The 21,349-nt window shown below is 35.1% G+C and overlaps 1 protein-coding gene across 2 annotated transcripts; it reads left to right on the forward strand.

Annotated features, from left to right (window-relative positions):
• Positions 1 to 15: 15 nt before the first annotated feature.
• On the forward strand, positions 16 to 21,029 carry LOC106163865 (uncharacterized). Of its 2 annotated transcripts, none has more exons than XM_013541566.2 (17): positions 16 to 929; positions 1,213 to 1,296; positions 2,256 to 2,355; positions 5,588 to 5,687; positions 7,535 to 7,634; positions 7,885 to 7,927; positions 8,528 to 8,585; positions 8,802 to 8,868; positions 9,598 to 9,688; positions 10,556 to 10,627; positions 12,005 to 12,068; positions 12,709 to 12,785; positions 13,015 to 13,096; positions 13,442 to 13,499; positions 15,065 to 15,090; positions 15,253 to 15,332; positions 20,309 to 21,029. In XM_013541566.2, exons 1-17 carry the CDS (start codon positions 875 to 877, stop codon positions 20,379 to 20,381), a joined length of 1,230 nt encoding a protein of 409 aa, XP_013397020.1. In that variant the 5' UTR covers positions 16 to 874; the 3' UTR covers positions 20,382 to 21,029. The 2 variants fall into 2 exon arrangements, with proteins under 2 accessions (XP_013397020.1, XP_086871628.1); XM_087015502.1 differs by lacking the exon at positions 16 to 929 and adding an exon at positions 1,863 to 1,905.
• The last annotated feature ends 320 nt before the right edge of the window (positions 21,030 to 21,349 follow it).

The raw sequence follows: 21,349 nt of genomic DNA on the forward strand, positions 1-21,349 counted from the left end.
TGCCACAAAGCCTCACAATACCAGTAATTGGCAAGGTACAATGCACACTCTAGTTAATAACCACCATCGTAATTGTGGGATGACGCTGTTCTTCGTTTAAAGGAAGTTCAACGTCACATTTTTGTTAAATCTGTTTTGACGTGCATGTAAGAATAAGAACGGCTATGATTGTTCATCATGGTATCCCTCGTGCAAACCATGTTTAAAATATTTGGACTTTATTAAAATCGAACAATTTTTTTTAATGGTAAAGTGTAAAACTGATGCTACCTATAGGCCTGTACAGCGAATAATAATTATGTATGCAGGATAGACGCAAATTAGATATTAACATGTTGACTACTATGGTTATGCAATGTGGAATTAGTGCAGGATTCCCACAACCAGACAATTCAGTGGAATGGCTGTGAACAGCAAGAGCCTCGTTCTAGCCTGGCCTTGCACTTCTAATTGCTACCAGGCTACATTAGGACAGAACACATCAGATCATAAGCCAAGCAACTTGGAATCACAGCCATCGTTTATATATCGTCTCCTACTTCTCAATGCTTTCTTCAAAAAGATTCAAAGGTGGTCGGCCCCATGTTGCATATTAACCTATAACTCATGAGAGTCAAGAAAACTGTGCTAAGTTTCAGATAAGTCAGTGGGCAAACATCAGTTCGATATGCCGTCTTATCTACTTGACAAGCTTGGATCACTCTTCAGAGTGCAAGATAAGTGTTATTTACTGTACCAAGATCACGGGACGTTTGCTTGTGATGACGTTTTGATCAAAGTTTAATAAACTTAAGACGTTCATCTGCAATTCAGTCTTGCCCTGTACTTTTTTGGGAAGGGAGTTAGAAAATTCTACCGAACAACAAAACTGAAAATGAAGACGATTTTGTTTCTTTTGGCTGTGCTGTGCTACACCTCGGCTTACAGAGGTAAGGGTTTTCTTAGGATTTGCTCATTTTCCCACTTATAACGTCAGCTTATTCTAACAATGTATCCGCCTCCGTTAAAAGTAATCAGCCAACAGAAGTATTGCTCTCCAGAAGGATCACATTCTTCACCAGTTTTGTTATAAATAGCCACTATTAATTAAATTACTAGTAGATCAAATTTAATGCACTTTCTTCTTATCTTACAGTCACCGCACCTCCTCGTTAACCATCTTTGCCAATGGCTAACCCCTGAATATAAATTAATATCCAATTATTTTTTCAGCGCCAATCATGAATGAATATTCCAAGACTGCTATTCCAAATGAATACATCGTCGTATTCAATGAAAGTGCTTCATCAGATGCAGGTACATGTTATGTCAATGAGACCCCATTTATATGAAAACTGAAATTAATCTCCAAAGTTGATATGAATCACTTACATAGAACAAAATGTGTGTATTTTTTACCAGGAAAATCAAACTTGAAAACTGAATTATAGATTGCAGGAAGTGATCATTGATTGACAGAGTTAAATTTCAACTGATAACAGTGAAGGCGACCAGTTTACACCTGGTACTCGCAATCAGTAGTTTTTGTTCAAATAATCAAATAATTGATTAGCTTATTGTTAATGATTTACTTATACATTAAAACTTTTTATATGTCGAATATGTCGAATACTTTAAAATGAGCTCAGCATTACCAAATACTAATTAATTTTAGTAAATTGCAGCCCATTTCCTTCAACCTCTTAAAACACTGCAATCAAAAACCATATGGCTGTCAAGAAAAACTTCTAGCAGAATGGCATAAAGCCACTTTTTCGCAGGCGAAATAAAGGAAGTTTTGTGGATAATTACCTTTATATGACTTATAATTTTGTCATGTTTGACTTATTTTATCTTCATTGTACTTGTTTGTGCTCTTGGAGGTATAAAATGGCGAAGATAACAACGAACCTGGGACGGCAAAAAGTAAATGATTAACCGAAAATTAAAATTATATATATATATATATCAACAAATTATCTTGGAAACTGTTATCAACTGTAATTTTGAACGAGTGAATGGCGCGACATTTTGATATTAAAGCAGATATCATTTCATGGAGCATTTCACGTCAATCTTGTGCAGTGTGCCACACAACCAGCGTTATGTTTATCCAACGCAATTAAAACATTTGTAAGACTATTAGGACGCAACAAACAATTTTTTTGGGAGGGGGGCGGAGTTGGACAAGTAACTGTTTTATGTTGTATTTTGAAGTACTACAATAATTTCTTACCTGTACTTTGGAATATTCGTTACACATTTCTATGCTCTAGTCCTGAAGCACATGAAAACGCTGCCAACACATCTGCATACCACGTCCGACTTCGTCATTGGGAAATTTCGAGGGTATGGAGTAAAAGCCGCAAACAAGAGGTAGGGGTATATATGTCATTCTATTAAGTTGCATTTTAATGGCGTAGCTTAAGTGCAAGTTAACGGAGAAGTCATAACTTTTCTCAGTTTTTAATAAATGCAATACGTGAGATGGTTGTATACATTCCAACTTTTACTACAGAAACTGAAAATATATACATGTTTTAGATAATTACTCTTTTTCTGTAAATATCAGTATGTCAGTAAGCATATTATTCTCACATCTTAATCCTGTGATCAATAGGTTTCTTAGACAAAAATTCATTTGAAATCTCGGGAGACAGCATAGGGTAGACCGGGGCTAGTTCGACGATGGTCCTTCGTCAATTCATGAAAAAGTAACGACGTTAAAAAATGATCACATAATCTTGTAAAGTGACCGTATCCAGTGCCAAGAAAGCGTCATAATTGTGGATCCGTTGTTTGTTAAAATCACTGAGCTATAGTTCATTGTTAAAATAAAGTCGTATTTGTGAAATGAATAAAAGTTGAAATTGTTAGTAACTTCTAAAACAAGAGTTAATTATTCGTTAAAAACCAAATTTACACCATTATTGATTTGTGTTGCATAGATGTATTTGAATTGGTCACATGAAGAATGCACACCAGGAGATTAAAACAAACTCAAGAGTTTGTTAAATTAATACCAGTTTCAGGTTGAAAATTTTAGTTACTTTTAAAACAAAAGTTAATTATTGGTATTCAATCATTCAAAACCTATTTTGTACCATTATTAGTTTTTAAATAAAAAACAAGATTGATTCATAAATACAGACTTGACATTTAATATAGAATATTTCAGTTTCGAAGGTATGCCTAGGTAAAAATGCGTTTTTTTTTTCAACAAACTCCAATCTCATATAAAATATGTGAATGGAGAAGTGTGTAGACAGGTGTGTCGCTACCAATTAACTGAACCCCGGGTTTGTTGCGCTGCTGCATTATATAATATGCAGTGATTTAATTGGATAGTGCTCCTTTGGGCAGGTCAAAGCTTGGCTTTGGCCAAGCATGGTTCTGCCAAAAAAGTATCCGTATGTCAGTAACTACTGCATAGAAGAATTTGAAATTCTGCATGCAAGTGGTCGGTTTTGCAGTGTGTAAAATGAGCTATGCAGTGCTTTACAAGTTTGTTAGTCTGTGGCAGAATGGCGCGAAAAAGACAGACATTGCCAGACAGATAATTGCGTCAAACGAAACGGTCCGCACAGTTTTATAGAGTAATGCCCAGACTGATGTACCTACACAGAGGCCACACCCAATGTATTGAAATCTTACCACCAGGGTACAGGGCCCACTTTCTTTCGGGGTATGCTGTTGCAACTAAACGAAAACCACCCAGTCCGTTCAGAATGAGGGGTAAATTGCCACCAAAACGCATTTTTCAAGACCCTTAACGAACACCAAACTGGTTTTAGCAGGTTAGAATACCAGACGACCTCCGAGGAACCCACTGTAAACAGCAAAACATCGTTGTATGTTTCTCTAATGAATTGGGGACCTTAGCCGTTTCTTGGTTGAACACTGAAACCTCGTGGGTTTCTTTATTGAGGTCAGATTTCACCTGTACCGTTCAACTAGTCAAAACAGAGTTTACAGACATCCAGAAGAGGCCAACGACGAAGCCTGTGCCACGTCTAACGTGACTAAGGTCATTAACAGCGTCAGTATTTGGAGTAGATACCACATTGGTGCCAAAACACAAATGGTAGTCATCGACGAAAACCTGAACCAGATCAAATACAGGAATAATCTGGGAACCACTTGACTATCATTTGATAGGGGGCACCTTATGGACAATTTTAAGTTGCACGATGAGATTGCCGGTTCACACAGAGCACTTTTAAAAGCAGATTACTTACGGAACCAAGGGAATGAGCAGCTACCTTGGTCATCAAAATAGCCATATTTGAACCACATAGACAATATGTGGGTAGGCCATTACTTGCCAAAACAATGCCCTGCATGTCCTACAACAAAACTGAACCAAATTGGACAGATTTTGACCGTTGCCTGGATTGTTATGCCAGATTGAACTCTACAAACATATCCCAAAGAATGCCTTGCCACTTGAGAGCTCTGGTAGCAGCCAGAAGATGTCAGGCGTAACAGCAACCGTCACTGTGACTAGACACTGACATGAGGGTCCTTTGTGGAGCATGTTACTCTTTTTCCAGACAATAATTTGGAAAATATGGAGATCCAAAATATCGTTTTTAATGGTAGTCGTACGACATAGAATAGGCAATGTGTTTTTGTTCGCTTCTCTGGCGAATTCAATTAATGAACTGATGTCACAATGACATCAAAGAGATAACTAAAATATATTAAAACACGATTTTAATCCTGGTTTTCATTTATCAGTCAGCAAAATAGGGGAAAACTTGTTAAAAATGTTTTGGAAAAAATATTCCATATTAAATGTCATGTCTGTATATGGGCTCTTGTGATGTTTTTTTTTTCAACACATAATAATGAAGGTTATGCACAGAAACCTCAATAAATCGGTCTCATTTGAACTACTAATTCAGCAGACTTTAAAAATAAGTTTAATTAAATTAAAATCTGTTAAAATGTTCTTCGTGGCTTTTACACGGAAGACTAACTGTATTATTAAAAGTATAGGTGCCAACATGCCCTGGCCCTGACCATGTGGTTTTGTCAAATTTTGAGCCATTTGGCATTATATTTGCAAAATTATAACGTTACAATTTTAGCTAAGACCTCGCCCCTTGTTCTAAAACCGGTTTTGTTGTTCTAACTCATCCCCAGTTGACTCTACAAGGCCAAAATACCTAACTCGACCAACTAGCCCTGGTCTTTCCTACTACTCAAGTGATATGTGCAAATTGCAGTCAACTTCATTACGTTTTAACAATGCAGATATTACACAAAGAGATAAACGAAAAAAGATTTGTAATCATATTAACACCACCATCTACAAAAATGTAAATAGAAATGATTTTTTTCAGCGATAAAGAAATTCATCTATAACTGTAATGACGATTGTATTATAGGAGATGGTTGTAACATGTCTGAATTGAATACTTGTGACACCTTCTTAAATGAGATCGCTTATCTGTCCTGTAAGACTCCTGTGTAAAAACACCATATACATATACATATACATTCATTACACTGAATATGCCTACTCTTAAGAACACAATTCCACTACCAAGGTTATTGAAAATGGATGGTGAACTAACTTATGGCTTTGTTTCTTGTTCTTTAGTCATCTAGAACATGTACGTAGCGACCCAATTGTGAAGTACGTCGAGCCAAATATGCAAGTTAAGGCATTTTCATGTGCGGAACAAAAAGGCGCTCCTTGGGTAAGTGTGTAAGTACTAGGGGATGAGTACTAGTGCCTCAAAACCATACTGTATTACAGATAACGCAAACAAATTATCTTTGGCTTTGCTAATTTCTTCTTAAAAATCAACAAGTTCATGAATCTCATTCATTCGAAATACTGTATTCGTGTTCTTCCATTTTAAACGCCATTTCTTTTAAATCTTATAAATAGTCATCACTTCCTTGGCCAGTGCGTGCCGGCAGTTTTTTAATAACAAGTTAGGATGTTTCCATAGACGTAAGAGGGGTTACCATATCTTAAATTGGGATTTTAAACAAAATTACAGTAAGGAAAGAGGGATCTGCGTGGTAATGTTCTTGCACGTGCACTCAAAATATGCATAATCAGCAACAGACTTACCAGTAGCTTAATTAATACGTGGTCCTAACAATGATCAGCCGAATACTCAAGTTCGATAATATACCTTATATTTTAATATTAAAATTGTTATAAGGATTATTTGTTACTTTGTAGATAGACGCCCTATACTAACTTTTGTAGTGGCTAGACACTGACAGATGTGTTCTTTGTGGGGCGTGTAACTCTTTAACAGTTGTTAATTTGGAAAATATGAAGATTCAAATAATGCTTTTAATGGTTATTTTATAACTTGAGGTCGCTAAATATACTTCTTTGCTGCTTTGACTGGGTTCCCATACCTAGATCGGTCTAACAGGGTCGATCCATCTCCCAGGGGTTTATTCTTTTCATTAATCAGTGAGAAGAATAGGAAAATCAGAGAAAAATAATTTGGAAAAGTATTCCATATTAAATTTCAAGTCTATACATAATGTATATATCAACTTCATTAATTGGGGGTATCGGTGCTATAAAGGTCTTTATTCTACATAATAGTTTTTCCCGTTTCTTTTACGTGAAACACATATCTTCAATTTACTGCATTAAAATAAACACTAAAAGAGCAAGCCTACAAACCCTGTCTTTTGTTACTTTATTTTCCATGCCATGCCAATCCTGTGTTTTGGTGTGACACAGTGACCGTTGTAATGTGACACAGCTAGAGTCCCCCATGATAGAGATTTTTTTTCTCATTCATTTGTACAGGCAAGTCTCGCCCTAGCTTTTGACCCATTTAGGTCAGGCTAACCCTAACCATTGTAATTAACACGGACCTTCAGTTTCGTTACACCGGTTTCTGACGTAACTCCGTAACCAAGTAGGATATCATAATGAAAATGGCATGGTTGACGACAAGGTTGTCAATCACAATTTGGTGGCAACGTTTGGCTTTAAATTGTTTTGTTTGAAATCAAAATGTCAGGATCCCCCTGACCCTCTTTGGTTGCAACAACATTATGGGAGAGCAGGATAATGCTTATTTTCGTAATACCTAAGTGAACAAGGAAATAAATCCCAACGTACCATCTGGACCATCCACAGCGCAGTGCACGTGGACGCTTAGACTGGGTTCCCATACTTAGATTGATAGATAATTACCCCCTAACAGCTTTACTAGGCGTGACAGACATTTAAGCCGGTTACGTTGATTGCAATTTAGTGAGACTCCCCAGGGAGATAGATCAATCCAAATATCTGTGGGAATGGTCCCTTAGACTTCCAACGCGCATGCCAGGGGCACCGTTTGTCCTTGCTTGCAAAGTTTGAGTGGCTCCAACTTCAGCCGCGACTTCATTATCCTTTCTATATAATAATAAAAACAAACAGACAAACAAACAAAAATCCGATGAATCACACTGAGTTGCACTTGAGTTTTAAATGGACTTGTATGTTGTACACAGTTTGGTTGGATATTTGCTGGCGTTGAAATTGTAAAATATTTCAAAGTACTTTTATAATTTCCAGGGTTTGGCACGCACCTCAACCTTGATCCCTGACTCGGACCCGGAATCAGACTCTGACTCTGACTGGAAAGAGCTCAATCCAGATTTATTATATGAACATGGTCAGATAAAGAATTTACAGCTATTTTAACGTCTATTTTAAATTACACTTCAACGGACAAAATCTGTTCAAACTTTCAGAACTTCACTGGTTCCTTATTATAGTATAAAGAAGCGACTTAAAAGCATAATTTTTCTTGTTTACTTTGAACATACGTAGCAATTCATTCTCATCAAGGTGAAATTTTAAGTTTTCTGAAATAGGGGCCTATCCCTTCCCTTTCAAATAATTCAGATTATTTCATTTTACAGACACTACTGGTGGACAAGACGTAACTGTTTATGTGATCGATACGTAAGACATTTTATATTAAGGCTTCGTTCACATGGAATGTCTATTTTCTAAAAATCTATTTTCTATTCGCGCTATCTTATGATCACGGTCTGTGCCCTGAATATCCCGCCGCGTAATTACTGGCAGCGCGAGCCAGTTACTTATAGTAACTTATAGTAACTGGCTCGCGCTGCCAGTAATTACGCCGCGGGAGATTCAGGGCACAGACCGTGATCATAAGACATACCGCGAATAGAAAATAGAATTTAGAAAATAGACATTGCATGTGAATGAAGCCTAAGTATATATCATTTTGTTTTGTTGCCTTCTATCATAAAAAGCATCTGTAAATTCTCGGAAAACACTGCACTGTATTTTTTTCTTTTCATTTTGGTTTATTAAAAACAAATTTTAAACCTTTAGTGATGATCCCTTAGTATAGTGACAAAATAAAAATTGTATTCAATTTCTCCAGAACTTAAGCCCTTTTGAATTGTGTCCTTCTGAAGACATACTGCATCTTTGTGCTTTCGGTCTCTTTATGGAAAAAGCCCTCCATCTGTTAGCTTATCACTAACTTGAAACAAGCTTTATTTCTAGAAAATGTTATTGATTTTTTAGGGGAATAAGGACAACCCATGAAGATTTTACGTACAATGGCGAACAACAAGCTAAATGGGTAGGTCCTTCACATTCGGTACTGTTGACACAGACCTAAGTAATTTTCAAATGACGGTGGACTTAAAATTCTTAACTTTGTTGCTAATGTAATGTACTTCTATACTGATCATGCTGAAAAATAGTCTTCTGTGCTTCTTTAGCATTAATCTATTATAAACTAGATTTGCTTTTATATTTCTGCTTACTGTTATGCGATCTTCATTAAAATTTCAAGGGAACAAGCACGGTTATGGATCCAGACACCGAAGAAGATTTAAACGGCCATGGAACTCATGTTGCAGGTATAGTATTTCTCCAGAACGAAATGAAGTATCCAGACATTTCTTAAAAATCACAAAGAGCTGTACGGTCGAGCTGCACAAAAAAGTCTTACATGACAGAAAGACTTTGTTCTAAGTTACAAAGCAGACCAATTTAAGTAATTGTTTCCTTATTTTTCCACCAGATTTCGAATAAAATGTCACTTATTGGTAAGGGGTGCCACTTTTGACAAAAAAAAATCGTTTCACAGGAAGCTTTTAAAATCAAGAATGGTGTTTGCATTTTAACCAAAGTCGAGCTCAGTAAACACAGAACGATACTATAACGTTACCATAACGTGTTTTTGGTTATTTAAACGTTATGGTAACGTTATGATAACGTTCTTTGTTTGCTGGGAGGGATTCTATGAGCTGTAGGGGAAGTAACAGTGCGCGGGAGTATCGATGCGGGGGGGGGGGGGGGGGGGGGGGGAGAGGGGGGTACAGATACTTTGTATTGCCGCAAGAACCTGTAGGGATGATGTAGCCTTGTACAGTATTATCCAGCGTACTCATATAATCACCAGCTTCTGTGTATTCTACTGAAAGCCAGAAAGTGTGTCATTTAACTTATTTTCGGTTGTGAATTTTATATATAAGTACTATCACATTGAGAAAGTTTTAAAGGAGAATTTTGTGGTGCCCACGCTTTGGGAATTCGTACACATCCTTGCACGCACGCATGACTTTCCTTTTTATATTATTATTCAGGTACAATTATAGGCCAACACTATGGCATTGCCAAAAGAGCAACAGCGATAGCCGTACAAGTACTTAATGCAAATGGCTTTGGTTCAAATACGTAAGCTCCCCTCTCTCTGTCTCTCTCTTGTTTATACTAGAAATTAACAATCGATAAAAATTGTGACCAAAACAAATATACCTAACAATGATGTTTTAGTTTTTCAAGTCTTTTTTCTGGATATAATCTAATGCCTATAGTTAGAAAGTTTGTGAAGCATATATATATATATATATATATATATATATATATATATATATATATGGTTTCAAGAGGCAGACACATATGATACTGAAATGAATATTTAAGCTGTGAATTTGATTCTTGCCCTCCCCCAATTCCTTTTTATGCTTATTTGCATAATGGTACTTAATAGTGAAATGTAAACACAAGGCAAGATTCACTAAATCAATTGTTGACAATTATCATTTTTACATTTTAGTTATTGAACAGTAAATGTTCTTTTTTAATGTCGGCTTTTTTAACTGTTCCCTAAATTCTTTTGAGCAGTATCAAATTTGTAACTTAAAGCTGTCAAAAAAACAAAATTAAAATTCGTGATTAAATCATTTTAATTTTTGGATATGCATTGAGGAAATTTTTTCCAACCAGAACTGTATTCCTATAAAAGCCCATGTTATGTGGGATTGCTGTTAATAGGTTATTGACATTGAAACTTACAACGATACTTTCTGTAGAGGCATGGTTTGGGAAATATGGTTGGAAGTCCATATGATAGTATGTGGTTTTAGAATGATATCCAGTAAATTGCTTTCAGTCTTTGCATACTACACACAGATATCTGTTTACACTAGTCAATTTTAATGCAGCAAATGCATTATATATATATATATATATATATATATATATATATATATATATATATATATATATATCATAGTCCACACGTTTGTACATCTATTCCAGGGGTGTTATTAAAGGTATGGAATGGGTTGTAAAGGAGCACCAGAAAGCAGGAAAGAAAACATCTATTGCAAAGTAAGTAAAAGAATGAAGCAGAGTTCATTTCCCCTATGAATTTTCCCAATAAAATTTTTGAATTTTACATGAATTTAGGGGATATTTTTTGCATTGCATATAATTAATAATTATTACAACCATAATATTCTGAAACAAGACAACTCAATGTATGCTAAATACATGTATTTGGAACATGTGACAGACTTTCTACATGAATTAAGACATCCTGACTGGTGTGCCAGCTTCCTTTGTGCTATGTGGGGTGTGTCACTCTTTTTAAGTTGATAATTTGGAAAATATGGTGATGCAAGTAGAAAAAGTCTAATAATTTAATTTTCAATACAAATAATTAGTGAGATTTAAGCTAATAAAATTGGCCTTGATTGACAAATTGTCAACGTCAAATTCCCTGTTGTTTGTTTACTTGGATGGTGTGAATATTTTTGGTAATTATTAATTTGAGAGAGAGGAGACATAAAATTATGTAATGTTTTTTTGACTAAAAATCAGCCTTGTATTTTTGTAATGCTTCATTGATGAACTCAGTGAAAGAGCTGATGCCACATTTGTTGGCACTGAATAGATACATTGTATAAGTTATCAAAACTTGGTTATTCTTAGTAAAGATGCAAATTTCAAGTAGATGTGATTTTAACATGCATTTTAAACAAAATGGATTGACTTAATAAAGGATACAGTAATTATGTCTTTCTTTGAAAAAAAAAAACAGTCATTTTAAAGACGACGAAACTCCTTGAATAATAGCTTTATGTGAAGTGAACAACTGTACACTTCACAAATGTAATAGTCTACAGGGTACAAGGCCATGACACAAAGAATGTAACATTTTCTTGTGTTGTGAAGTACATAGAAACAAGACTGCCTAGCAACTGTATCGTTAATGTTAGGCAGGTGTTGTTCTGAATGACTGGTCAGTCTAAATTATTTAAAAATGGAATAAAACATCAAATTTAAATGAAGAGACCACTTGCAATTATTAATGAGTTGAAAAAAGGAAAATTTGTTTTGCTGGTGAAAATCATGCACATATATAGATTACTTTTAAGGGATATGAAAAACCAACAGCTAGAACATCTCTAAGGGTCTTTCAAGAAAAACAAATTGTAAAATCATACTGCAAAGGATGACATTCTTATATAAGTCAAGTATGAAACCTTGCATGTATGTTTGGAGATAATTTAGTCCACTAATTAGTCTAAAAATGTTGCAAAAAGGTTGCAAAAGGGTTTTAGAAGTTATACTCTGGCATAGTAGAACCACCAAAACTTGTTACAATGTTATAATATACTGGTGGTATAATTCATCTATTAACTTATTCAGTTTGAATTTCTTTTGGAACAAGCTATGTAACACAGCTTTATTTGTTAATTTCAGCATGTCCTTGGGAGGCGGCTTTACTCTTGCAATGAATGAAGCTGTAGACTCCATGTTTGCCGCGGTAAGCCCTCTGATCCAATAGTGTTACCTATACATGTTGCTGCCATTTCATCTTGAAATGGTTATGATTTTTGCATTTTATACAACTTACAAATTTGAGTGCTTATAAGGATTTTTCCATCATTTTGAACAATCAATTTGTAAGAATATATATAGTGACAATGACAAAGTAGTCAAACTGAACACCTGAAACTAATTTTGTCACCATGAGTGAAGGAAATAGCTGTTCAAGACATATCTAAAGAGGCTGATTATTTTGTTTTTCCATTTGAACATGTTTTGATGATGTTTTAATACTTAAATTGCAATGCCCCATATGTTAACTGTAAATTATTAATTAATTCAGAACTTTTTCCATGTGATCCTTTTCAATATTTGGCAATGAAAACCTTCGAGATCTCTGGATGTTAATTATACGCTACTGTGCATGATTTTGAAATCTGTTGGTTCTTACACAACAGTGACTATCAAGCTGATGTTGAGTTTTTAAAAAAAAATATAGTGCAAAATGTCACCTCATGTAACCTCATTGGCCTCAGATCCCACTTGTCTCTTGATTTTGGTTAGAGATGGAGGCTAAAACCAACTACAGAACCCAACCCAGATTACAATTTTTATAAATTAAAATTGTCTTGTTTCAGGGTGTCCTTCTTGTTGCAGCTGCTGGAAATGATAATGCTGATGCCTGCAATTACTCACCAGCTAGTGCTGAAAATGCGTAAGAATCTGTGTGTGTGTGTGTGTGTGTACGTGTGTGTACGAGAGAGAGAGAGAGAGAGAGAGAGAATATACAGATTAACTTTAACTTAGGAATTTATTTTGACTGTTGGTATCATGAAATTACAAAATTGTCATTTTTTATTCTGACAAATTCAGAATCATTTTGTGCCCTCATATCTGTCAAATACAAACCAAGAGAATTTAAAATACAAAACATTTCCTTTCAGGGTCACTGTTGGATGCACTGACATAAATGACTCTTCATGCTATTTCTCAAATTGGGGGAAATGTAATGACATCTATGCTCCGGTAAGAATATGAGATGACTCAGTACGCTAAGATAGATGATTATGCTTCAAGACAGTCAGGAAAGCCATGTAGCAAATTGGTAACTCCATCTAACATGCTTAATGATATTTGAAACTAATAACTTGACTGTTGTCAAAATTGATGGAAAAAAATAAATGTTGAAAGCATCTTTCAGTTTCAGTTAAAAAAGGAAGCAGATAGTTGATTTTGATCAATATCTCAATGAAACAGAAAACACCTGCAGGCCTTCCACACAATATTTATGGCCAGCATTAAGACTGTGTTCTGTGAATACTATTTTGAATGTTTCTCTCATATTAACTTTATTTCTTCTTTAATGGATAGGGTTTAAACATTGAATCTACTTGGATTGATGGAGACTCAGCAACTAAAACAATATCAGGTGTGTATTTTTTAATTAATTGTACTTTTTGTACCTTATAGTTGTCTTCATTGTTTTTTTTTATAGTTACCTTCTACTGTTCTTTTTTTAGCAAAAGGTTGTTCAGTATGTTAGGATTTGCTTTATCTTATCCATTAAGACTGCAATAATTGCCATTTGTGATCTTGAGCCATTTGTGAGCATAAACACCAATATTGATTCATACCACAATTTCATATTAAAAGCAATATTACATAATGGTTAATGGCATTATCATCACCAAATTTTGATTTTATACCAAAGGTAACAGACATTCAAATAATTAAGTTTTGGCCTGTATTTTTGTCATATATATTCACAAGTCCTGTAAGTTTGAAGACAATGGGTCAACCAGTTTTTCCTCTACTTATGCTAACTGTATTACATACATGCTGAAAAAAAATTACAGGATGACTTTTTGAAAAATGCAATCCAATTTTCTAACTCTACCCTTTGTCAGGAACCACAGTACAGAAAAAGTGTAATTAGTACTTTTAAAACTTTCATACATAATGTTGTATTAATTCAATCAGAGGAAGTCATTGTTTCATAAAACTCATACATGGGAAGTCATGTTGTATAAGTAGCTTCATATAATACTGTTTCGAAGCCAGTAATCTGTTAGAGCTTGATTACATGGGAGTTATTGGAGGTGCCCAATATGAGGGGGTGGACTTGTGTCTGAAGTAACCAATCAGTTTTTAAGTTATGTGGTTGACAATTTAGTTGATAAAGTTTAGCATAAAATCTGTGAACTTAAATCTAAAAGAGGACTGGATAGAAGAGAGAGAGGCTTGTACCATGTAGCTATTAGTGTAGCAAAATATATTCTGTTGAAGTTAGAACATGGAGTCGTTTCATTCTTTTCCGTGTGCAGAGTTTAAGACATGGCACCTGGGAATCTCTGCAGCATTACAGATACGTAGCGTTATCCAAAGATATGAGCCTATTCAGCCCAAACCCCTAGGGTTTTATCATAAAAAGTTACGTATTTAATGTAATGTGGGGGCCTGGGATGGTCTTAAAGGGGATTCCCCACACTTTGTTTACTAATATTCAACAGTTAAGTAAGTTTAAAGGCAATAGCTTAAATAATAAATTATTTGTATTACATACATTCTGGAAAAAGAAAGGAAAATAAGAAAAACAAAACAAAACAATATATATGTAAAACTTTGGGAAAAATGGTCAATAAACTTGACCTTTATTTTACTAACATTCATCAGTTCTGTAAGTTTAAAGCCAGAAAAAATGGTTTTCCACTTATCGTGTTATCTCTGAAGGTGCATGGCGACAACAATGCTGATAGATGCAGGTGATAAGAGTTTTACTCAAAAAGTGTGTATTGTTATAGCACTGATATTAAGTGTTTTAATTATTTTACAAAATGAAAAGAAAGATGGGCCTTATAAGACAGCACATGTATAAAACAATAAGTTTTGTAACAGACTCAATTACCTCTTGGTTAGTACTTTTTTGTGTCTGATGCATATATTCCCTATAGTATTTGGTTATAATTATGTCAATATGTTTTGTCTTATATTTAGGAACATCTATGTCATCTCCTCATGTGGTAAGTGAATTTCTGACATCGCATTTTACACTTATATGCCTATACTTGCTCTAATTATGTGAAAAATCTCAGTACTAATTATTTCTATATATCCAGATACACACTAACATTTTGGGAGAATTTTCTAAACACTCCAAGTTGAAATCTATAATATTTTCATAGGCTGGTGTTGCAGCTGTGCTACTGTCTGAAGATAATGACTTAACACCAGAGGAGCTGGCCAATAAACTGAAAGAACTTGGGTATGTGTACATCGCTAACACAAAATGTTATCACTCTTTTGCTAGACTTAAGCTGACTGCATTCCAGCTTTTTGCTAAACAACTTGGTATTGATATTGGTTGAAAAGTATTTATTTTTATTTACAATGAATAACTGTTGGTATACATAGATTGCATTCCCAACGAGTTGAGCCAGGCTTTACAAATCCTGGAACTAAATATGGCAGACGTACATGAAAGAAAAACCGCCTAATCTTTTAATAGATTCTCCGCCTCTCACACGCATCCCCATGCGTCGTCCCTGCGGGGGTACAGTCATTAAATCTCGGCACCATTGGGACGACACATGGGGAGGCATGTGAGAGGCGGAGAGACTATTAAAAGATTAGGTGGTTTTTCTTTCACGTACGTCCGCCATATTTAGTTCCAGGATTTGTAAAGCCATGGCTCAACTCGTTGTGAATGCGATCACAGAGTGAGTGGGGGTGGGGGGTGGGGGGGGGGTGAAAGTTTTTAGAGTGAGAGATTGATTCACAATACAATAATACGCACAATATGAAGACTACCTTTAAATAATATAAGATGACACTTTCTATTGCTCACTGACATGTTTCAAAGGGTAAAATAGTGATTTGCGTTATACCTTTGTCGTACCCCTTTTATATCAGACCTTCCTGAAATAGTTGGTGTGCCTTGGCTAAGTTTTCTTAGGGCTAAAATTACTTGTGCATTATAAGGCTATCAATTTCACATTTTATGATCCTGTGGTAATTCTGTTTTCATCTTAGATGGACACCATTAAAGCAATAATTACTCTTCCTTTGAGATTCAAAATTCCGCAAGAAATACATTGTAAACAACACATGGAAATATATTATATTGCATTTCACCACTAAAATGGCTATTATTGTAGTAAAACTATGCTCAAAAACCAACACGAGACGGGTTGGACTAAAACCATAAGTATCACCAGTGCCCATGCTAGTGGTACTAAATAGCATGTTTGCTTAAAATAAAACAACGGAATGCAACTTTATTTTGGTTTTAATATACTTATGATGAAGAAAAAAATGAGTCTTTATATCATTCAGTATTATGGAATTTAAATACAAAAAGTCAGTATGCAGTGGAATATTGTTCAGCATGCAGAATTTCACTTGAGTTTCATTTTAGTGATTTCAAACAAAAGATAGATTAAAATGAAAGTCTAAATCTCTGATCTGATAAAGTAAACTAGGACTGGTTACTATACCAATATCGATCTATCATGATTGGCCTATCTCCCTGGGGAGTCTCACTAAATTGCTATCAACTTAACTGGATTAAATGTCTGTCATGCCTACGGAATCAGCTACAGGGTAATGAAAATTACCCCCTAACAGCTTTACTAGGCGTGACAGACATTTAAGCCAGTTAAGTTGATAGCAATATATTGCGACTTCCGAGGGAGATAGATTGACCCAAAGCTGTGGGAATGGTCCCTAACAGATTGAATGAAATGAAAGTCTAAAACTCTTATCAGATAAGTTAAACTAACAGAAGACAAAGCTATTTTTAAGTTTTATTTGCACTATTTCTTTATTTTGTAAATATATGATCTTAAAACAGGGGGTTACCGAAATGGACAGAAATATTTTTAAAATAACAGAAATATTTAAAACATATAACATGCATGGAGGACCCAAACAACAGCAAAACTGGCCTGTGCAGAGTATGGTAAATAATAATTATAATTATAATAAACTAGAGGATCAGAGAGGCGATACCGCCTCCGAATATTGTACCACCAGCTGGAGCAAGCGCATTCATATAGACCCCCACATATACAAAATAAGGAACACAGCCACAGCTTGACAAGCTGTAAAAATGCAATCAACAAGAATTTTCAAAATATGCAAAAAATATATATATTACTAAAAATGGTACAATCAAAGTTAAGTTCATCGCAAGGTAGGTCAAAGGTCAATTCCAACGTCATAGTAAATTGCCAGTATATGACTTCCTATTCAACTTCAATAGTAACTATGGGCCTATCTCTGCCAGGTTTGGAGTTAAAAGAGAAAGAAATTAGCAGAGTTCAGTTCATGATAATAAGTAGGTCAAAGGTCAATTTCAAGGTCACACTTAGATTGCCAGTATATGACTTCCTATTAACGTTCAATAGTAACTATGGACCTATCTCTGCCAGTTTTGGAGATAAAGGGGAAGCAAACTATGCAAAGTTCAGTTCATGGTGAAAAGTAGGTCAAAGGTCAATTTTAAGGTCACTTTAAGATTGCCAGTATATGACTTCCTATTCAACTTCAATAGAGACTATGGACCTATCTCTGCCAGTTTTGGAGATAAAAGGGAATCAAAATTTGCAAAGTTCAGTTCATGGTGAAAAGTAGGTCAAAGGTCAATTTTAAGGTCACATGTAGATTGCCAGTATATGACTTCCTGTTCAAGTTCAATAGAGACTATGGACCTATCTCTGCCAGTTTTGGAGATAAAAGGGAAGCAAAATTTGCAAAGTTCAGTTCATGGTGAAAAGTAGGTCAAAGGTCAATTTTAAGGTCACATTTAGATTGCCAGTATATGTCTTCCTATTCAACTTCAATAGTAACTATGGACGTATCTCTGCCAGTTTTGGAGATATAAGGGACTAAATGTTATAATTTTGGAGTTACCATAATGTGCCATATATTTCCTACAGAAAAAATTAATTAAAATAAAGAGAAGGTCATTTTGGTCAAAATTCTTGAAATGGGAGGTGCTCTGAAGTTCCAGATGTTCAAATTTGATGAAATGTCATTTTTGACCACAAGTTGTCTGCTTTGCCAAGCCTTATGTTTTATTTTTCCGGAGTTCAAAATTTATTATCCATTACCGTACTTCACATTTTGCTTTCACCACCAATATGACTTTTTGATACAGCGTAACTTTGGAGATAAAAGGGAAGCAAAATTTGCAAAGTTCAGTTCTTGGTGAAAAGTAGGTCAAAGGTCAATTTTAAGGTCACATTTGGATTGCCAGTATATGACTTCCTATTCAACTTCAATAGTAACTATGGACCTATCTCTGCCAGTTTTGGAGATAAAAGGGAATCAAAATTTGCAAAGTTCAGTTCATGGTGAAAAGTAGGTCAAAGGTCAATTTTTAGGTCACATTTAGATTGCCAGTATATGACTTCCTATTCAACTTCAATAGTAACTATGGACCTATCTCTGCCAGTTTTGGAGATAAAAGGGAAGCAAAATTTGCAAAGTTCAGTTCATGGTGAAAAGTAGGTCAAAGGTCAATTTTAAGGTCACATTTAGATTGCCAGTATATGACTTCCTATTCAACTTCAATAGTAACTATGGACCTATCTCTGCCAGTTTTGGAGATAAAAGGGAAGCAAAATTTGCAAAGTTCAGTTCATGGTGAAAAGTAGGTCAAAGGTCAATTTTAAGGTCACATTTAGATTGCCAGTGTATGACTTCCTATTCAAGTTCAATAGAGACTATGGACCTATCTCTGCCAGTTTTGGAGATAAAAGGGAAGCAAAATTTGCAAAGTTCAGTTCATGGTGAAAAGTAGGTCAAAGGTCAATTTTAAGGTCACATTTAGATTGCCAGTGTATGACTTCCTATTCAAGTTCAATAGTAACTATGGACCTATCTCTGCCAGTTTTGGAGATATAAGGGACTAAATGTTATAATTTTGGAGTTACCATAATGTGCCATAAATTTCCTACAAAAAAAATTAATTAAAATAAAGAAAAGGTCATTTTGGTCAAAATTCTTGAAATGGGAGGTGCTCTGAAGTTCCAGATGTTCAAATTTGATGAAATAATGTCATTTTTGACCACAAGTTGTCTGCTTTGCCAAGCCTTATGTTTTATTTTTCCGGAGTTCAAAATTTATTATCCATTACCGTACTGCACATTTTGCTTTCACCACCAATATGTACTTTTTGATACAGCGTAACTCGAAAACCGTATGGAATACAAAAAAACGGAGACCACTTCCAGTGTTGGGCTTTACATGCTCTACAAAATGCAAAAAAGAATGGGTGTCTAGCATTAACGGTTCCCGAATTAGAGACAGTTTTCAGTTTCGATATCTTATGGCCGCTACTCCCGTGAAAATGCACCGATTGACCCCAAATTCACGGAGATGAAAGATGACCTGAAGGGTAACACTTACCATTAATATTATTAGTTAAGTCTGTGTGGTGTCTGAATAAGACCGCAAATCATTTTTTTTTCGGCAAAAATTTTGTTTTTTTGAAAATTTTGGCCCGTTTGACCTTAAAATAAAGGTCAAAGGTCAAATCCAAGGGCATATTTGAAATCTACACATATGACTTTTGGAAAGCTGTCTGTAGAAATTTTTCCCATAATTCCTTCTGTAGGGGAGATAATTAGCATTTAATTTTGCCATTTTTGGACAAGGGTGCATTGCAATGAGTGCCACACCTAGACCCCAATACCGACAAAGCCCAAATTTTACGTGGAACGAGTTGAGATTATAGGTGACCTAAATCGAAGAGATGGGTATGGAGGCCCTTACCATCTAGGAGGAGAAGCGGTAACGGTGACTTGGCGGCGGAGCCGCAGGAGCCGCAGGAGCCGGCGGAACATACGGGTCGGGACTAAAACCATGTGTACCGCCAGCGCCTACGCTGGTGGTACAAATACTATAAATTCAAGTTATCTTTACAAATCCCTCCCAGTCCAAATAAACAAAGATGTCAAGTGCAGTTGTCCCTATGATTCTGGCCAATCAGAGTTGGATGAATACCACTTGTAGCAAAGAAATGGCAAAGAAATTGAAAGAAAAAAAGAAAAAAAAAAAGAAAAAAGTTGATATCAAAAACCTATTATTTAATTGATATGTTTTTTTGTTTTTTTTGCTTTGTAATTGTCTAAATTATTAAAACATGCTTTAATTTTCAGAAATTTGTTGTTCTGTACAGATATATTGTTACGCAGGTATTGTAATTGACACTTAAGTATTGATTTTATCTTTCAGTGCTAAAAACCAGATCAGTAACATTCCAAGCGAAACAGTAAATCTGTTGCTCTTCAATGACTGTCAGCAATAAAATCTGCATCAAGAGGATGAAACTTATTCATCCAATTCCATTTCTTTGGATTTTGCAAAATATGTTGCATTATGGAAGGAAGCACAAAAATTCATAATCAGCACTGTTGCTCCATTAACAGGATTGTTATACAATTTCTGTAATATCAATTCACCATAATGATGTTGAAATAAATCAGAATTAAGTATATTACTTAGGCAAAAAATAAGTCCTAATGATTTGGCATTAGAGAGGGCCAAAGGTGCTCTTATTATTCGGAAACTGTGAACACTTTCTTTGTAATTTGAATGTTGTATAGCATACTAAAATGAAAATAACTTTCATCCCTGAATAAAACACGAAGTCTGTATAACTTCTTAACTAAAAGCAAGGTTTTTAACAGGATAAATAAAGTTGGGATGAATCACAACTACAAATATACAGGTGCTGCATTTAGAAAACATGCTTAGAAAATAATAAGATTAGTTGATATTTATTGTGCAATTCATGGCCTTATAAACAAAACTGATTTTTTTCTTGCTTCAGGCTTGCGATGAGGACCACTGAATTACTGACATAAACTCAAATTTCATAGTGTGAGCACCATTTACTATTCACCTTATCATTGGTCTTTCATATTTGTAATAAATAAAGAGGAATCAAAGCGCATTTTAGTGTCTTTATTGCAGCTTCAGCCATTTACACTTTGGCAAATATAAGCTTTTGATAACATAGAACTGCCTTGGACCTTAAATAGTAAACTGATTGCAAACAGGAGCAGGATCAACAGTAACTTTAAAACTTTTTCATTTTTTTTCCAATTCCATTTTTTAACAAACATTCAAACAAATATTAGGTGTGGCCAACACCTCTCTCCACTTGCTACTTACCTGCAATGCTAATCGTCATGGCTATCGTATCAAAGCCCGTACAATTGTGTGGTACCCCTGGTATTGTATCATGCTCCAATTATACTATCTGAGCTTACT

This window comes from Lingula anatina, chromosome 1, assembly GCF_051362555.1.
Source record: "Lingula anatina isolate TDL-2025a chromosome 1, LinAna3.0, whole genome shotgun sequence".
Lineage (NCBI taxonomy): Eukaryota > Metazoa > Brachiopoda > Lingulata > Lingulida > Lingulidae > Lingula > Lingula anatina.

What these genes read in the sequence shown, in the direction of transcription:
- LOC106163865 (XM_013541566.2), top strand. Translation starts at nt 875, where the DNA reads ATGAAGACGATTTTGTTTCTTTTGGCTGTGCTGTGCTACACCTCGGCT. An exon ending in CCATGGAACTCATGTTGCAG is followed by an intron (nt 8,869 to 9,597) that starts GTATAGTATTTC and finishes ATTATTATTCAG; the next exon opens with GTACAATTATAGGCCAACAC. An exon ending in AATAAACTGAAAGAACTTGG is followed by an intron (nt 15,333 to 20,308) that starts GTATGTGTACAT and finishes TTTATCTTTCAG; the next exon opens with TGCTAAAAACCAGATCAGTA.